General features: G+C 35.8%; 2 protein-coding genes across 3 annotated transcripts in view; one reads left to right on the top strand and one right to left on the bottom strand.

Annotated features, from left to right (window-relative positions):
• The window catches only part of B4GALT6 (beta-1,4-galactosyltransferase 6), a 33,572-nt gene extending 24,606 nt beyond the window's left edge, over positions 1–8,966 (top strand). Inside the window, exons 6-9 of the mRNA XM_075024306.1 lie at positions 763–950; positions 3,263–3,385; positions 4,208–4,309; positions 5,360–8,966. Coding sequence (XP_074880407.1) covers positions 763–950; positions 3,263–3,385; positions 4,208–4,309; positions 5,360–5,507 — 561 coding nt within the window. The 3' untranslated portion in view covers positions 5,508–8,966. The remainder of the gene's footprint in view (positions 1–762; positions 951–3,262; positions 3,386–4,207; positions 4,310–5,359) is intronic.
• Positions 8,967–10,167: 1,201 nt separating this feature from the next.
• LOC142029454 (transthyretin-like) lies at positions 10,168–17,504 on the bottom strand. 2 transcript variants are annotated; one of them, XM_075024304.1, is made up of 5 exons: positions 17,465–17,504; positions 16,808–16,842; positions 14,891–15,021; positions 12,131–12,266; positions 10,168–10,379 (listed from the first exon to the last, which is right to left on the bottom strand). In XM_075024304.1, the coding sequence occupies exons 1-5, from the start codon at positions 17,466–17,468 to the stop codon at positions 10,272–10,274; spliced, it is 414 nt and encodes a 137-aa protein (XP_074880405.1). In that variant the 5' UTR covers positions 17,469–17,504; the 3' UTR covers positions 10,168–10,271. The 2 variants fall into 2 exon arrangements, with proteins under 2 accessions (XP_074880405.1, XP_074880404.1); XM_075024303.1 differs by lacking the exon at positions 17,465–17,504 and having other exon boundaries at positions 16,808–16,957.
• Positions 17,505–17,647: the final 143 nt, after the last annotated feature.

Genomic DNA, 17,647 nt, shown 5'->3' with positions numbered 1-17,647 from the left:
TGAGGAGTGGCTACGGACTCTGGGTTTGTCTAGTTTGGAGAAAAGGAGGCTGAGGGGCGACCTCGTTGCTCTCTACAGCTTCCTGAGGAGGGGAAGTGGAGAGGGAGGTGCTGAGCTCTTCTCCCTGGGATCCAGTGACAGGACACGTGGGAATGGTTCAAAGCTGATTCAGGGGAGGTTTAGACTGGACATTAGGAAGCATTTCTTTACCGAGAGGGTGGTCAAACACTGGAACAGGCTTCCTAGAGAGGCCGTCGATGCCCCAAGCCTGTCAGTGTTTAAGACAATGCCCATAATAACATCCTTTAACTTGGTTAGTCCTGGAGTGGTCGGGCAGTTGGGCTAGATGATTGTTGTAGGTCCCTTCCAACGGAAATAGTCTTTTCTATTCTACTTGACTGTTTTAACAAGAAACAAAATTTAATGTTTCTTAGTTTGCATGAGTATTTCTTTAACTCATAATGTCATGCTGTATTAATCCAAACCATCCATATTTTGATACTTCAGAGTTTGTAGAGCTATAAGTTGCTAGTGCTGTTTAGTTTTGTGTAAGAGGGGAGAACAGCTGGACTTTTAAAATCATGAAATACAGTTGATGTAGTTGGTGCTACCCAGAGCTATTGCTCTGCTTAGCTAGAGCAGTAACAGGCATCTTTGTCGATGCTTTTTTTCTGTGTGGTAGAGGATGTATTTCTCATAGTATTGAAATTTTGTCTCTTTCTTCTTGATTCTTACAATGTCTCCTTTGTTTTCTGTTTGAAGACAGGTACACAACCTTTTAATCGTGCAATGCTCTTTAATGTTGGCTTCAAAGAGGCTATGAAGGATGCTGTCTGGGACTGCATAATATTTCATGATGTGGATCACTTACCTGAAAATGACCGAAATTATTATGGATGTGGAGAAATGCCACGCCATTTTGCAGCAAAGCTGGACAAATACATGTATATGTAAGTAATTAGCTTTATTCACGTTGTTTCTTAAAGACCCAGAAACATTCTTAAAGTGTGTGAAGTATGAATTTTGTGACAGTATATACAGTAGGTGAAACCAATAAAACAGCCTCCTACCATGCTATTTACATAAATTAATATCTAGTTATTAAAAAGAAGTTGTAAGTTTAGTGTCTACATTTGATATGTTCCTAATTTGAATATATTATTTATAATTTTCAGTGTCAAACTTGTTGCAGTGAGGTTGATCTTTAAAAAAAAAGGCTACGTGTGTTAAGGGGGTAAAACTTACCTTGCTTATTAGCAATCTTTTCTGGCTACATAAGCCTTTGCGGTGGTGTTAACAAAGATAAGCAGATGACCTGCAGCAAAATACCACAGGAGAAATGTCTTAATTATCTCATAAATGTACAATTTATTTCTGCTTTGTACTGCTTTTTAAACAGAAGATTTTGTTACTGCTAGACCATTTTGTATCTGTTCAGTCTCTATTGACGTTTGATGAATGTAGTGGGTCCTGCTGTTTTGTTACCTCCTTTCCTTCTGCCGTTTTACATTAATGATGTTTCACTTCCTTTTTAACACTCTGCGCTCTCATGACACTCTCCCAATCACTTCACATAAAGCTGTAGCTTATTGCTTGCTACATCTATGTATTTGCCATCCTGAAATTCTGTGAAGTTGATCAACTTGACAACCTAGTCAACCTGACAGATCAAAAGCAATGCATTGAAAACATAACTCTGTGTTTGGGCTTCAGGTTGTCAGCCAATTAGCAGTCAAACCTTTAAAGATTTTATGTGTATTTAAAAAGATATAAACAAACACATATAACTATATAAGAGATTTCCTCTATTTTTGTATGTATTTATAAAATACATACTTTAGGTATTTATATATACATATATGGAATTTATAAAATGTCTAAATACAGATAAATAGTTACAAAATATGCTTATGAAGTAGATACATATTTATGAAATATAAAAAATGTATATATTTCTGTATACATACAAAAAAGTGCACGTGTACCACACACACATACATACATATGAATAAAAACCTCAAACAGTTCCATTAACTGTCATACCCCAGTTGTTTTTATTTTTGGTTGGTGGGTTAGTTTTGGGTTATTGGTGGTTTTTTGTTGGTTGTTTTTTGGGTTGGTGGTGTTTGGTTTTTGGGGGGTTTTTAGAACACCTATTATTTCAGTTAAATGTTGAATGGGATATATAGTAACAGCCTTCCCCAAAAGCTGTTAAGATTTGGTTGAATCCTGTGTTTCCACAGAGATCAGAAATTACATGACTGTATTTCTTTTTCTTTCCCCTTGCATTCTGGAGTTATTTGTCCTTCAGTGTGGCAATTGTGTCCTAAGCAATGGTAAATCTTTTATGTAGATAGTCCTAACTCCTTCCAGATTTGGAAGCATCTCCTGGGAAATATGTTTGATTACTTTTATTTGATGAAATTGTATGCTGTTTCTGAAAGAGGAAAACACTTCACTGTAGCAGCTTCTGGGTTAAGGATGCAAGTCAGTATTGATGGAAGTAAATATAGATACTTAAATATTATCATTTTTTTCTAGATTGACAGTGTTCTGAGAACTGGAAATCACATTGCCTGGGCCTTAGTGTGTTATGTTATATAGCTATAGTGGCTGTTCGTGTTGGCCAACTGCTTATTACTTAATAATATGTTAGTAATTACTGTATGCTTACTGACAAAAAAGCCTATAGACCCTTTTGATTCAAAAGTTTAGCTTCTAAAAACTGGAAAATTGGTTTTTTTGAATAAGTATGTATTTCACTGTGGTTGAATATGTGTTGTTAAACTGTTCCTCTCAAGTTTTAACAGTTCTGTTGAATATAGTTATGAATTAAAATTACTGAATTGATGCATTACTGATTTGCAATTTTTTCAGTTGATTAAAGAGAGGGGTTTTTTCAGTTGAATAGTGTCAAAATACATTAGTTTGAGGGCTTCACTTAACACTTCAGCTGTGGATCTAAATTAGCCATCTGAAATATGTGATAGACTTACTACCACTTTCATGTGGTGATACTAATTTGAGCTACAGTTTAAGAGTACCTTTTATGCAAATCAGACACTACTGCAAACATTTTGTTTAACTTTCATATATGTTACTTAATGTCAGTGATCTCTGAACCAGTTTCCCATAGTGAATACATTCAGCATCTGTTCATGTCCTCAGTTTAGGGTTCTTGTTTCTTTGAAAGTTATTGTTCAAAGAGAGGGCTACCTATCTAAGTTCAGCTAATAATACAGAATTTGTCTTTTGTTTTCAGTCTTCCATACAATGAGTTCTTTGGTGGTGTAAGTGGCCTAACAGTGGAACAATTCAAGAAGATCAATGGGTTTCCAAATGCCTTTTGGGGATGGGGTGGAGAAGATGACGATCTTTGGAACAGGTGAGTGTTCAGTGCTTATGTCTTTCTCATTGTTCTGTGGTATTCCGTCTTTGAGAGCAATTAGGTGTTTTTTCTGTCAGTTGCTACCTTTTAAAATTTTTTTTTTAAATGAAAAAATTCTAACATTTCTAAAGAACATACCTTTTGAAGGGATAAGTTAGATATTCTTTTTTCTTGGCCTGGGGACAGTTAACAGGCTTTTGAGAGACAGGTCTTGTAACAAATAACGGATATAACAACAGATAACAATATTAAGCATATTTAGTCTCGTTCCTTCTAGTCTTCTGTGTGTTGCTTTTTGATTTTAATTTAATCTTTCTTGCTGCTAGCATTATGGAATACCATCCCACAGACATGTAGAGTAAGCATGAGTTTAAGTATCTTTCATATCTTAGAAGCAGTGTTTGAGAGAAAGGTTAATTTGTGACTATATTGACAGTAAACAAGTGTAAAATGTTCCACTCGAACTGTTGAAACTGTTGAAGTGTCTGCATGCGTTTATATATAAAAAGATATATTTTAAAGGAAGAGTTTGTATGTTTTTGTTCTTTTTCCATAGTATTTTCATATTTTTATGCTGTTGTGCTTTAAGAACAAAGCAGGAAATACTAAATATAAAATTAATATTATTTCACACTTTACTGTTTTTTGCAAGCTTTATTTAGTTGTGTTAGGAGTGTTTTGGTTCTTTCAGTGAGAGATTGTCAGTGAATGTAAAGACTTAGCTTTAAAGGATTTAATGCATATTTTTCACTTTTACTATAACTTGTAAAAACATCTTTTTAATACTCTCCATACAAATGTTCATGTATTATACTGCAGGGTTCACTATGCTGGATACAATGTAACAAGACCAGAGGGAGATTTAGGGAAGTACAAATCCATTCCTCATCATCACAGAGGTGAAGTCCAGTTTTTAGGACGGTAAGAAAGATGGAGAACTGTTCAAATATTAGAGCTAAAGATGTAAAATTTTTTCTTACACACATACAAATAAGCAGTCAGTGCTTATTCCCTCTTTAGTGCTAAACTTCATATTTTCAGATATTTCTTACTTAACCATGAGAGAGGCTGAGTTTGTGTGTCAGACGGTATTATCCTCATAATCTTTGATGCAAAGTGTTGTTGTTCCTTAATAGTTTGGGGCAGTAGTGCTGGCAGGGCTCCATTAGTTGGTTAATTTGGATATCCTGCAAAAGGAAGCAGTACAGCTAGGGGAAATGACTCCTGCATGATAACTGACTTCAAAACTCCTTACGGATTGGTTTCTTCCATCATATTTCATTCTTTTCTGAGGTACAGGTCTTCTCATTTCCTGCTTACATTGACATGAACGTTTTTGGTTTTTTTCGGGGTTCCTTTCTTTTGCTACAAAGATGCAAAACACTTTAACTGACTAGCAGGTTCTGGCTGCCCTAGATTGGAATAGCAACCAGAATGCAGCAGATGAGCTACGCCTAAAAATTAGAATGTGAAACACAAAATAAAAGATTTATGGTATGTGTTTTTAGATAATTTGAAATACTGCTCAATTCTGTTATCAATGGATGGCTCTTTCTGGGAACATCTTTATTTTCTGCTTTATTCATAATTTTTAAATTGAATGTTCCTAAATCTTCTCTGAGCTCCATAGCTGAGTTTTAGAGCAAAAGAACATGAAGAAATTGAATGTTCTTTAAAAATCAGTTTAGTTTTGGATGATAAAAAGTGTACATATTAAATGCCTTCTTTGTTATTTAGTCTTAATGTTAACTTATGTATGTGAACATAAAATCTAAGTGTATTAAAAACCAGACAGTGGCTTGCTTTTAAAGCTTAGGTAGGTAACTTGGTAATTTCAAAGGGCTGAGAGGTAGTTTCAGAATTTAAAGCATATTTCAAAATGAAATGACTGTTACAGTGTCATGTCTAACATCAATTTAATTGTTTCTTGCAAATCTTTCTCATGTTTTCTTCTTCCAACTCCCTCTGCAGATATAAACTTCTGAGGTATTCCAGAGAACGTCAGTATATTGATGGGTTGAACAATTTAATATATACTCCTAAAATACTTGTCAGTAGATTGTATAAAAATATAACTGTTAATCTCATACCAGAACTTGCTCCTGTTAGAGACTATTGATGGAAGTGGAATGACAAGCTACCCTACCAGAATAAACTTTTAACAGTGGAAGCTACTAATAGGCACTATAAAACAAAACCAACAAACAGCAGCTTAGAATTAGAGATTTTTTGACCATTTGATGATGCATATTTGGGATGAGAAGTAAAGTGATTGTATGTATCATGCATTTCATTCTGAAAGAAAAGCCAGCAGCTACCACTCAGATGTTTACAGCATGAGACTACTGTTCAAGCCTTCATTCTTCATATTCTCTATCTTAACCACTCAACTAAATAAACTGCAGAAAACAGACTTGTAGCTTCTCTGGAAGTAGGAACAGAGGCCTCTTCTTCCAGGAATTTTTTTATACTAAACCACCCCCGCCTCGTGTATTTAAATGAATGCTTTTGTTTCTTTTTAAAACGTGTTTTGTAAATATGTGATGTAAATTAATGTGTGTACATTGCTTTTAAATTGCTCAATATTTTATGCTTCAGTATGTATTTGAGTGTGTTCTCATTTGAATTCTATAGGAATGTTTTTATTAGCATGAAAGAGCAAGTGTAAAATGTAAGTATGCTTAAAAAAAGGTTATACCTTATGTGAAATGAAGGAAATATTAATTGTTGGCCAGCTATGACTGTAAACTGTTATACTAGTTTTGAGCTCTAGGCCTCCTGCATATCTATATAGAAAAATCAATTTCGTATATGAACTTGCTAGAAGAAAGCTTTTCATTTTATTTATTGCCAGCAAAATTGTATGATACCCTGCCTGCCATCTAAATCCTATTTATATGCATATTGCATGCGTATTATGGAAAATCTTGCGGTTGTTGCGTATTATGGTCTACAGGAACTCTTAACTGTTTCCAAGTGTGCCACTAGTGTCAATGTCAGGGATTTTAATGCCTAAAACAATGTGTCTGGGTGTGTACAGTATTTTGGTATTGTTCTTTTTTTTTTTTTTTTTTTTAAATCCTAGTAAACAGCACTTTTATTCCTCCAAAATCAGAAGAGCCAAAAATGTGTCTTCATTGGAAGAATATTAAAGTTAGATTTTTAAGAAAATAATAAAACATAGTTCTAATAGTTCTAATGCTTGCAGTGTGGGATTTTCAGAACTATGGTGTTGGTCAGACTGTTCCACTGATGATGACATAAGTGGAACTGAAAGCAGGCCAATCCCAAGTGCTTTTTAAAATTCCACTCATAATATATTAATCAATATAGCTATTTAAGGGCCTATTCTGGTAGAGTGCTGAGTGCTTCTATGATGCACTAAGTATCCTCAAGTCGATGACTTTCAATGAGATTGAGGTTGCACAGTCCCACTAAGGATTGGTCCTGTCTGTTTCTCTATTTTTGTGGTGTTATATGTATGAGTAACTAACCTCTTTCTTTGGCTTATAATGAAAAACATATCTTATTTTCTGTTTGCTTGTAATGTTATGCTACCTAAAAGTATCCCACTGCTAAGCATTATTACCTTTTCCTAATATTTTTTTACATCCCTTGTTAATACTAAGGAAAAGGACCGGATCATTTATTTTCTATGTTAATGCAAAGATATTGACCAAGATCTATTAAACTGTTTTGTTTGTCGCAGTTACTCAACTCTTTAGGAACCAAAGACTGACTTCTGCTCCCATGAAGAATGGAAAGCAGTATATAATAAGGATTGTTTATCCATAGAGTGTTCTGTAAGAGTGTTGACAAAGCATACTAACTTTAACTCATTACTGTGTGTTGGTTTCCTGAATTGCTGCCACAGATGGTGTGGTGCTTTGTACATTGGAGTTTGTTTGCCATAAACACCTTCTATTTCTTTGACATCCCAGCAGCAAATTTTGCCCTTAGCCATTCTTCGGTAAAGTTATGAGCTTAGTTGTAGGTATGCCAAATATTTAGTAGAAATTTAATGATTTAATTTAAGTAGTTGAGAACAATTTTAAGGGATATTTTAAACCATATTTGAATTACCTTAAAATCTACCAGTTAATCTAATATGCTTTAGGAATGATGTAATGCAATGAAAGTAAAAAAAAGTGAGCATAAAGTGAACAAAACATCCTTCAAAAGCATGCTTAAGTGGTTTGATCACCTCCTGATATATTTTTCTATAACTGAGTGTATAGAATATTCTGAAGCATATGGTTAAAGGGGAGATAATTAATACACTGTATGAACAATTATATCTTCAAAATAAAGTTAGTCTTATTTCATAACAGACTAATACAATTCTTTAAGAACCGTTGAATAAATTTTTAAATACCTGATGTAATTTTGAAGTGATTTCTGGTTTTCAGTACAAGTTCACCTACAATTTAACACCTATGATTATGAAACATCCTTTGGTACTGTAGGTCTGTACTGTTTTCTGAAGCATGCTTTTGTGCCCATTTGTTAGGCATTCTGTGAAATTAATGTGCAATTTTTAAAAATTCTAATGCATATATATGTATATATACATACATATATACATACTATATTACACATATGCTGTGGCTGAACTAATATAACTTTACAGCTCTAAGTGATTAATCATGTATGGTCTTAGAAAAATGTGATTTAAACCAGTATGTGAATGGATTATGACATATAACTGAGTTCTTAAAAAGTTTACATTTTGGTGCCCCAAAGTGATGGATGTTAAATTATGAATTGTTAACGAACATTCTTCTCTAAATACCTTTTATCACTTTGTTGGGAAGTTTTAAAAGTTGCCATCTTAAATTACATCAAAATAGTGTTTGTATACTACCTGCCTGAACTCAGTACTATTGTGTAGTGAATTTTAACATAGACAGTGCCTTCAAACAAAATAAATGCGATGCAGAACTCACAGTTGTGCACATTCCTTTTGATATTTTCATGATTCTTGTAAAAAGTAGAGAGAAGCCAATCACATTGGTTTTTGCATTGCTGAGAAGGCAAATTAAGGATGTCTTCTCTTCAAGGAGTGAGCATGGAGGGAGAAGAAAGAGGGAGTATTTTACAAGATTCTGAATGTCTTGCAAATTAACAAGTAAAAACATTACAGAAATACTAACAGTGGAATCTGGTTAATACGCTAAGATACTCTTAAGCCCATTTGCTGTATTTCAAATATAAGTAGGAGAATATAAAATATAAAATCCATTTTGCAATAGACAGTATATTGAAAAGCAAGTGCAAAATGTCCTTTTTCTTGGATCTTGCCAGTCTATTTTTCTATTGTTATGTTTACTAATGACTATGTTGTAGTGGGTTACTAATGAGACAGTTATTTAAAAATATTAAAATGATCCATTGCATATCAGCAAGAGGAAGTGTACTTAAGATTATTTTATTTGTAGAGGTATGTAAGATAGGCTTAATGAAAAATGCACTGAAACAAATGCTGGGAATTTCCTGTGTACTATCATAATTTTGTTTTTGTTGTTGTTCATGAAAATGTTTGTACTTTTTTATCATTGTCTTTTATGAAATATAATGTTCTAAAGATTGTGTTGGTTTGTTTATTCTGAGGTTCTGTGGACAACATATCTTCTTTGTGTTTTGTTTATAGACAAAGTGCTCATTTTTCTAGTGCTCAGTTCCTTGAAGTAACAACAAAAGGAAGGTCCATCTGGCCACCACATATATCAGGTTAGGCTGTGGTGGGATCAAGCCTTAGGCCAAGAAATCATTTTTCCTTTATTGGTATTTATATGCTTTCAGCTTTTGGTTTTATTAGGCTAAATGACTCACAATTTTTGCGTACTTTTCCAAGATAGGGCTGCTATTCTGTTGAATCTTCTAATGGCTTTTCTCTATACTTATTTCTGTGTAGGATTAATCTTCCTTATATATGGATTACAAGAATGGGAAATAGAAGGATTCAGCTGTATTTCTTCTGGCGTTAAATGGGGAGCTGGTTTTCTCAGGAATCATCAGTTATCCTCCTTATTTTTCTTTGTATCTTACAGCTATTACAAAAGTATTTGAAGGTTAGAGATATGCAAGTCATCTTTAGGAGTGCTTCAGCTGGGGACAAAGGTATTTGCAGAATTTTATGAAAAAATGTGAATAAGCTTCTTCAAGTATGTTTGATGGATATTTTTTCTGCAGCACTGGATATGGACTCTCCTTGAAAGTGTCATCAGTTATAACATATTGGAAAGCAGGAAAGAAGGCATTTTAAATACGGGTAGCAGCCTTTGCATCCTTAAATGCTATTCTACCTTTCTGTCACTTTTAAGCTGCTCTTGCTTCTATTTCTTAAAAATCAGAATTGGGAGGTGAGTTTAGCTGATGATTATGTGGGGCCCTGGGTAGTAGTCCCATGTGACTTCATCTGTGGTGGGCTTCAGTAATGAAGTACAGATGGTGGTAGGAGGTGGACTGCATTTCCTGTGTGCTTACTTTCCATGAGACACCTTTCACATGTGTTTTGTTTGCTTCCGTTGCAAGAAGGAATGTAGTTTATTAACTTCATGGAAGACTGTGGTTTAGACCCAGTAATGGAGTTTCAATGCATTTTCTCTAAGCTTAATGTGTTTTTTTAAACCCAAAACTTTTATTCAGAAGAGCAATACTTAGAGAACACAGAAATACAGAATACTTTTATTCCGAAGAGTATTTGAAAATAAAGTCAATACACATTCTTCCTAAAGTTAACAAAGTGAATAAACAACTTGACTGTTACTTTTTAGTGACCTACTATGAAATCTAAAACTGTTGATACAGTCAGAAACTAAGTTCTTATCATTTATGGAAATTTTGATTTACACATCTACATTTTCATGCTTAATGTCAGCTTCTATTCCACTGGCTCACTAACTACTGCTGTAGTTGAGTAAGAAAAGGGACTGAGGAGAACAACAATGGAGTAATGTCGATAACCAGCATCATTAGCTGTGAACACCACCTGGAAAAAGGAAAAATAAATACAAGACAAATGAGAAGTGATCTCTAGATATGAGCCTAGATAGAACCATTGTGATCATTTTATCTAACCTCCCACAAAGCTTTGGAAATACCTTCTCTTGTGGTGATTTGATCACTGTGATCTGTGGCTTCCTGTCACACAGTTTTTCCACTGGTTAAAACCATACAGGTCACTTGTTATTTAAATTTTTATCAAATATATTTATTATCCAAATTACTGTTTCCTTGTTGGTACTCATAAATGACAACAAGATTTTCTTTTCCTTATTGAAGATCTACGTTGAACCCCATTGATTGCCTTGATTAAAAAAAAAGAAAAGCATTCTTTCAACTATTTGGATATTTTTGCTGCTCTTATGAAGTCCTGAACTTTGAGGAACAGAATTAAACATAGTGCTACAGTAACTATCATCAGGCCAAACTGTGAAGCAATGAGTTTCTTTAATCCTACTTACATACCTAGTAGATAGAGGACTGCATTAGTCCTTTAGCCACAACATGATAATGACTTTACATATGATCATTTACAACAGCCCTTTTAACATCTCCCCCATCAGCTCATGTCCTGTCCTTTCATTTATCCCTCTACATAGTAGATAAGTCTGTGTTGTGAGACAGTGGATGTCAACTTTTAAAATAGACGCAGTTTAATAATGTTCCATGATGTGTAGCTTGTGCTCCTTTCAACATTAATAAAAAAGATGCATATGAAACAACCAGTGAACTGAGCAAAACGTGATCCCTTCTGAGGCTTATTTTTAAGAAAGGAGGCTCTTGCACTCTGGATTAAATTATTTTCTAGTCTGCAATATAGACTTAAACATTATCTTGATGCATAATCAATTTACTTGCATGCTGTAAGTTTTCATCTTACCTCTTTTATTTCAGTTATCACAGAAAGCAAGACTCATTATTGCTTAGAATAAGAAAGTAATTTCTCATCCATTTCAGGGAGGCAGAAACAAAAATTAACCCAGGCATTTGCCACCTTTTCTCCAAGGAGATGAATGGCTCTTCAAGCAGCAGTTGCAAACTGTACAGCTGGTGGTGCTCACTGGTCTGTCACAGTCCAGCAAACAACTCATACAGGACTGCTGCTGCTATTGAAAGGTCATATGAAAGGACTGATGCTCTGGAGGGGAAGAGGACACCCCCCAAGGAGCCCCAAACCCTGCAGCTGGCCTCAGTTGGTACCTGGTTTGGACCACCTTCATCTAACCAATTTATCTGTCCCATGCGAACTAAAAAGGCCATTTATACTTTTTTTCTGTGGTAAACTGAGGACCTAAGCATCTAGAACACAGTCACACATTCCATTATCTTTAAACATCTAAATTATAAACTTTGTCTGCAGCCGTACAAATACTCTATCCAAAAGGCAGAAAAATCCTTTTCCCAGGAGACTTAACAGAGTATTCCACCTGCTGTTCTCCCTCAGGCGTCTAGAAATAGTCACAGGAAGAATTGCAGGCTTAAGTAGAGGTAGAAGGATGGAAGGTGTCTTTGTAAGTAATGCATCTAAGAACTTATTGAGAGTTATGGGGAAGTTAGTAACTAGGTTCTCTCATGAGTATGTTGTTACAAAGCTTTGAGACTGTGGATTTAAGGTGTTAATGCAAGAATATTTTAGAGTGAAAGAAAGTTCAACACATGCAATTAGTAATTGAAGCCTAGACATATAAAGTATCTTTATTCTTTGCAACTAAAGTACAGGAGAAAATGAATACTCACATCAGCATGGTGATGGAAGGGATTCAAGCCCAGCCTCTTCCAGTAAGAGGCCGTGTCAAGTTCAATCTTGTATATCCCTGTTACAAATTGTTCTTTAGTTGTGAGCTCATGGAGCTCTCCGTTGTCATTGGTTTGTCTGTGTGATAGCAGAAGAATACACTTTTATATTTTGGTTAAAAGCCCAAGAAAAATGCAGTTCTTAGCAATTGAACTTGAGTGATGCTGTGTAGCTTAAGTAATGTGATGAATACTTCTATTGATCTGGAATGGCTTATGTCCATCTGTATTATGGATGCTTCAGAGCTTGTCTTGGCATTTGCTACTTCCATGATCGCCACAGCACATGGCTGCCTGCCATGTCACTAGTCTGCGTGGTTTGAGGGTGAGCCAAAGCTGGCATTGTTGTTCATAGACTCTTGGCAGAGTCTTGGAGTTAATTAAATGAACCCACTCAGAGGGAAGACTTCAACACTGCTGTAAGCAATGTGGAAGCTCTATGATGCACTTACTGTGCAAATAGGGTCAACTCTTGATTTTTCCATAGTTTTCTTTCTCATTTAAATGTATTGAGTTGTTTTATCAGTATGAGTACTTTTTACAGCTGGCTTTTTGAAATTTGAGATCTGCTGTTCGAAATGACTGTAGGTCAACCAACAGTGTAGCCTTATGGAATTCCCTGTTGTCTGTATTGATCAGTTGGTTTTCCATCCTCAACAAACAGATGGTTTTGTTTGATTTGAAGATGCTATCAGTGCTATCCAAGGCCATGGTACTGGCTTGAAACTATACACCTTTGAGTGCCAACCAATTTAGGACTCCAGAACCAATATTGAATGCTGTCTCTCAAACATGTCTCTTGGTTGAAACCTATTTCTGTGAAATAAGTTATATAATACTAGTTTTTTGATTGGGTAGGTTATCCACAAATAACAGTGCTGCTAGTGCCTGATTTTAGTAGTCATAAACCACTGTTTTGTGTTCTAGCTGCCAGATCTTTTTCTGAACATACTTTATTCAAATTGCATGGAGAGAAAAATAATTGAATTGTTTGTATGTCATTGTCCAGTGCATTACTTAGGATTTGTGCTTTAATATGGCTTATAACTATGAAGTCATAGAACACCATTTGTATCATACAAGATGCTCTGTAGTCGGTTACCAGATTTTTTTTTTATCCATTCAAATGTCTCTATTTTTCTTTGTTGTAGATTGATCATTGTTATATAACTGTTCATTTCTCTAATAAGCTTTCTTAGCTAAAACCAAACATATCTAACTGAGAACAGTTATTTCAGAATCTCTTGCTAACATTCAATTATTTACAAATTAACAAGGCTGGAAAGGTTGCGTTAGTATTATCAAGACTTTCACATACCTTATCTTAAGGTTACTTTGTTCTTTGTTTCAAATGTTAAGTATGTTTTTAAGGTTTCAGTCAACATCCAGCTGTTCAGCTGAGTATCTTTTTTATAAAGCTTCTCAGCTCAGATTTGAAGATAAGTAAACTGAACACCTCTTAATGGAAAATTTCATGGGTTTCCAGTGACAGAATATGTGTGAAGCTATCTTCTCACTTGAGGGCTGGGAGGCAATTTAAGTAGGACAATGTGAGTAGATTGTTTTTCCCCACTTTGTACAAATATGTGTGGCCTTCACTGTAGCTATGTTTTTCAAGGACGCATATGAGAGCACTGTTGCTTCTGCCAGCCCACTGCTCTATGACAGCAAAGAGCCACTTACGTACAGTTTTTCATGGACTTTCTAGAAATGCATCTGAGTCAGGGATCCCACTATTGAAATTCCTGCACTATGTCAGCTTTAGCCCTTAGGAGCCCTATCTCCCTTTTTTAGGTAGAACAGACTGTTAACAGACCTGGAGAGGTCTCCGGTGAGACTTTGCAACTATCTTGAGGAGATAAGTGTGGAAGTGGGATGTTCCTTGTTGAATAAAGAATGTTCATTCTGTGTATCCCCTAAGAATTTTTTTCAATTTCATTTCAGATTATACTTTAAGTAAAAATTGCTTTTGAGTTTTTTAAAGTGTTAATAAATACTAACATTGAGGGTGATTTGAAAAAAGTCATCTACAATTGAAATTCTACAATTATATTTTTTTAAAAGACCTGGCAACATTTAAATATCTGGGAGATTCTTTTTCTTATTTTAGATGTAAATGCTTCTCTGTGAGGGAGGAGGTGAGAAAGTTTTATCCCCAAATTTTTTTCCTTTTGGCTGATTTCCTTTTTCCTGAAGCAAAGAAGGCTATCAATTATGATGTGGTATGTGTTCAAAACAGTTCTGTGTTTTCTTTTTAAAGCTGTGGTGTATGAAATGAAAGTCCATCTAGAAAGAAGGAAAACAGCCAATAAAGGTATGATTCTCAACCAGGGTCTTAGTTTCAAACAACTAAAAGAGTCTGCCTGATTCTTCTGCTAACAATGCAGTAGTTCATTGCTGGGTACTAAAAAGTAATACAATCCTTTGTAATGAAATAGAAGAGAAGCAATGATTGAATTAAAGCATAGTTTAAAATACTTTCTTGTGCTCACAGTAATTATAAAGCATTATAAAACCATTTTGGTAGTTGAAATTGTAGCACAGTTAAAAGACAGTCTGCAGCAAATTCATTCAATAGTATGTTGTCTTTCCTCTGAGTAAAGGAGACGTCTTATGTTAGAGAATGTAAAACTGTTTTTTCAACTATTTGGCATCTTCCCATTGCCTTTCCTTTCTTTCACTCGTTATTTTGGTATGACTTACTTTGAATTTAACAGTTCCCAAGATCCATCTGCAGCTTCTTTATATAACTTAACTGGAACTTTTGGAGCTGGACTTCCTCGGACTGAATCCAGAATTTTTATAAGAAGAGGATGCTTGGAGTCAGCAGAGTCCTTCAGGTAGGAAGACAGAATTTTTATGTTGTGAGAAAGATAAGCAATGGTGCATAATAAAGCAGTAAGGAATCTTATTCTTTAGAACTACAGAATATACCATATTTTCCTCAGCAAGATCACTGTGTACTGCAGAAATGTAGCCTGAAGTTTTCTGGGGGCTGGAAAGGGTGGCACTGGGAAGGAAGGTATTGGGAGCTGTCGGGGGCAACTGTAGCCATGTGCACTGAGGAGGCACTGCGGCTGTGTATGAGAACATATTTCTGTTTTCTCTTTGTCACGGCTTAGCTACACATCATCTCCAGCATGAAGTTGTAACTAAATTGTGACCTCAACTGCAAATAATTAAATCATCAAAGGTAGTAGGAATGTTTAAAAATCTGATAACTCTTCTTCTGGATTTTGGAGTGGCAATTCAAGCGCAGCTTCTGGATTTGAAGGCCTCTGATGTCTTGTTGCCATAGAGTTATCTTTACTCTGCTGTAAACTTAATAAGCACCACATACGGACTCTGTCCTAACACCACATTGGATCAGATTTGTCAGCCCCTGGCAGCTATGCAGGGATAGGAGAGGAAAACCTTACTTCAAAGATGGGATAGCTGTAGTTTCACTCCCAACATGTTCATCACAGGCAGTGGTTATGCCCTGATGTTTTACCTATTCAAAGGCAGAGGTGAATCAGAGCTTTGACATTCCATTACCTAATTCTGTGTATGAAAAGTGAGAAGATGGAGCTTTGTGGAAGGTGCTAATCAGGGATTATCTCAAAATAGCAATTGATCTCCATTTAATCATTGCAAAATGAATCATGATGTAGATGTTAAAAACTAAAAGCCCTCTCTTACATCCCCTCTTACAGTCTGTGACATCCTGAATATCCCACCGGCCAGGAACCCTGCCCTGTATCAGACCAAGGTACCAGCATGTGTCCATACCGCCTCTACGCCCTGACTCCTCGGGCTCCCTTTCTGGAATGCACTGGGTCCTTGCTAGTGTTTCTTTTGAAGCATTGGCAAGGGGGCTTCTAGTGCCACCACCTATTTTCCTGGCTTTTACACCCTGGGAGCTCAATGAAAGTCTGTGTCCTCACAAAGGTTGGTCAGGTATTCGTTTTCCCAAAGATCAAAGCTTGAGAGGAAGAACGAGTAGAGGGGCAGAGAGAGAGGGACAAGTTTGTTCTAGAAGAATTTCAGGCTGAAGCATCTGTGTCTCTAGCTTGTTTTGCTGGAATAAATGAGCCCTCTGGAAGTGCGATCCTGGCTTTGGCCCTGTTCTTTGCTTGCGTCAATGACTGTTGAGATCCCTTCTTGCTTGCATGGGATAGAGCTGTAGTGGGTAGAGCAGTAAGGGAAAGGATGAGAGAAGGCAATTCTCGAGCATGGATCTCACGACAGGAAACGAAATCCCTCATGACAGGAGCTTGTTCATTTTGTTATAAGTGCTACTAGTTACTTTTCAACAGGCCCAAGGCTTTTGTGTAGTGAATATGATAATTTTTTTCCTTTCTTGTCTTACATTGTTTTTCACGTAGTCACTGAGTCTAATGACAAGTGCTGCTTCTCTAACCATAAAGCCCTCTCGCTGATCACTAGAGAAGGAGAAAGAAGGACCAGAAAAAGAGCAGTAGGAGAGAACTACAGTCAATACATACCATAAAATAAAAATAATTGCAATAAAATGGAATACTGCATTTTTCACTTAGACTAATTATATTAAAAAAAAAAAGAAAAGAAAAAAAGCTGGGACTACATCAGTATGCAGGACCTCAATACTGAGACACTTACCAGTGGTGCAGCTTCGGAGAAAAATGCCAGGCCAGCTAAGAAAACAAGAAATACATAATGAAAAGCCATTTTGCCTACCACTAGGAAGTCTCAGTGTCAGCAAGTAGAAACTGGTGGGATCTGTGATTTTTATATCGAGGCCCCTAAACTGAGGCTACTTATCAGAAAACCCATATGACTTTCAACATGCCGATTCACACTATTTACCTAGTAAACAATGAGAAAATAAGTAACCCATACAAACATGAACCTTGTCTGCAAAAGTAAGTCTCTTCTATCATTGCCTGTGGAAATACTATGAATATTGCCTAGCTCAACTGCAGTGATCTGTTTTCTTGGAAACAATGTCTATTCTGTTTTATTTTTCTCTTTTTGTTGAGGAATAGTGCTGTATAGATCTCATAGTTGTGAGAAATTAAAATTTCTTGTCAACTCAGCAGTTTCAGTTTCAGTGAGAATTTCTCTGTGGTTATGGCTTGGCATAATTGACTCACCCATGTTTACCTATTAAGAGATTTCTCTCTGTGGTGGCCTTCTCCCCACCTCTGATAAAAGGCAGGTGGATAATGTGTGGGCCATCTAGCTATCTTATGCATTCCCCTGGAAGAAAAATACGTTACTTTTGGTTTCCAGCATGATAACCAGATACCTACATACCCATTTCTGGAGCACAGTTAAGCAGTCTTTTATGTCCTATCGCTTTACTTCTCCGTTAGATTCAATACAAGTTCAGGACTTTCCTGTACAACTGCAAGTCAGTTCCCACCAGAAGCATCTGCTTCATTTTATGTTACTTCTTGAAATTAAACTTTGTATTTCTGATCTTTGGTTAAACACATG

This window comes from Buteo buteo, chromosome 3 (assembly GCF_964188355.1).
Source record: "Buteo buteo chromosome 3, bButBut1.hap1.1, whole genome shotgun sequence".
In the NCBI taxonomy this organism is placed as follows: Eukaryota; Metazoa; Chordata; class Aves; order Accipitriformes; family Accipitridae; genus Buteo; species Buteo buteo.
The sequence above is the reverse complement of the archived record's forward strand: the minus strand, read 5'-3'. Positions and strand labels throughout refer to the sequence as shown.

Bases quoted from the DNA above. Each gene is read 5' to 3' on its own strand.
- LOC142029454 (XM_075024303.1), bottom strand. From the start codon at position 16,876: ATGGCTTTTCATTATGTATTTCTTGTTTTCTTAGCTGGCCTGGCATTT. The intron at 12,267-14,890 runs GTAAGTCATACC...GCTATCACACAG, and splicing joins TGGGAACTGTTAAATTCAAA to ACAAACCAATGACAACGGAG. The intron at 10,380-12,130 runs GTGAGTATTCAT...TCCTTTTTCCAG, and splicing joins CCTTCCATCACCATGCTGAT to GTGGTGTTCACAGCTAATGA.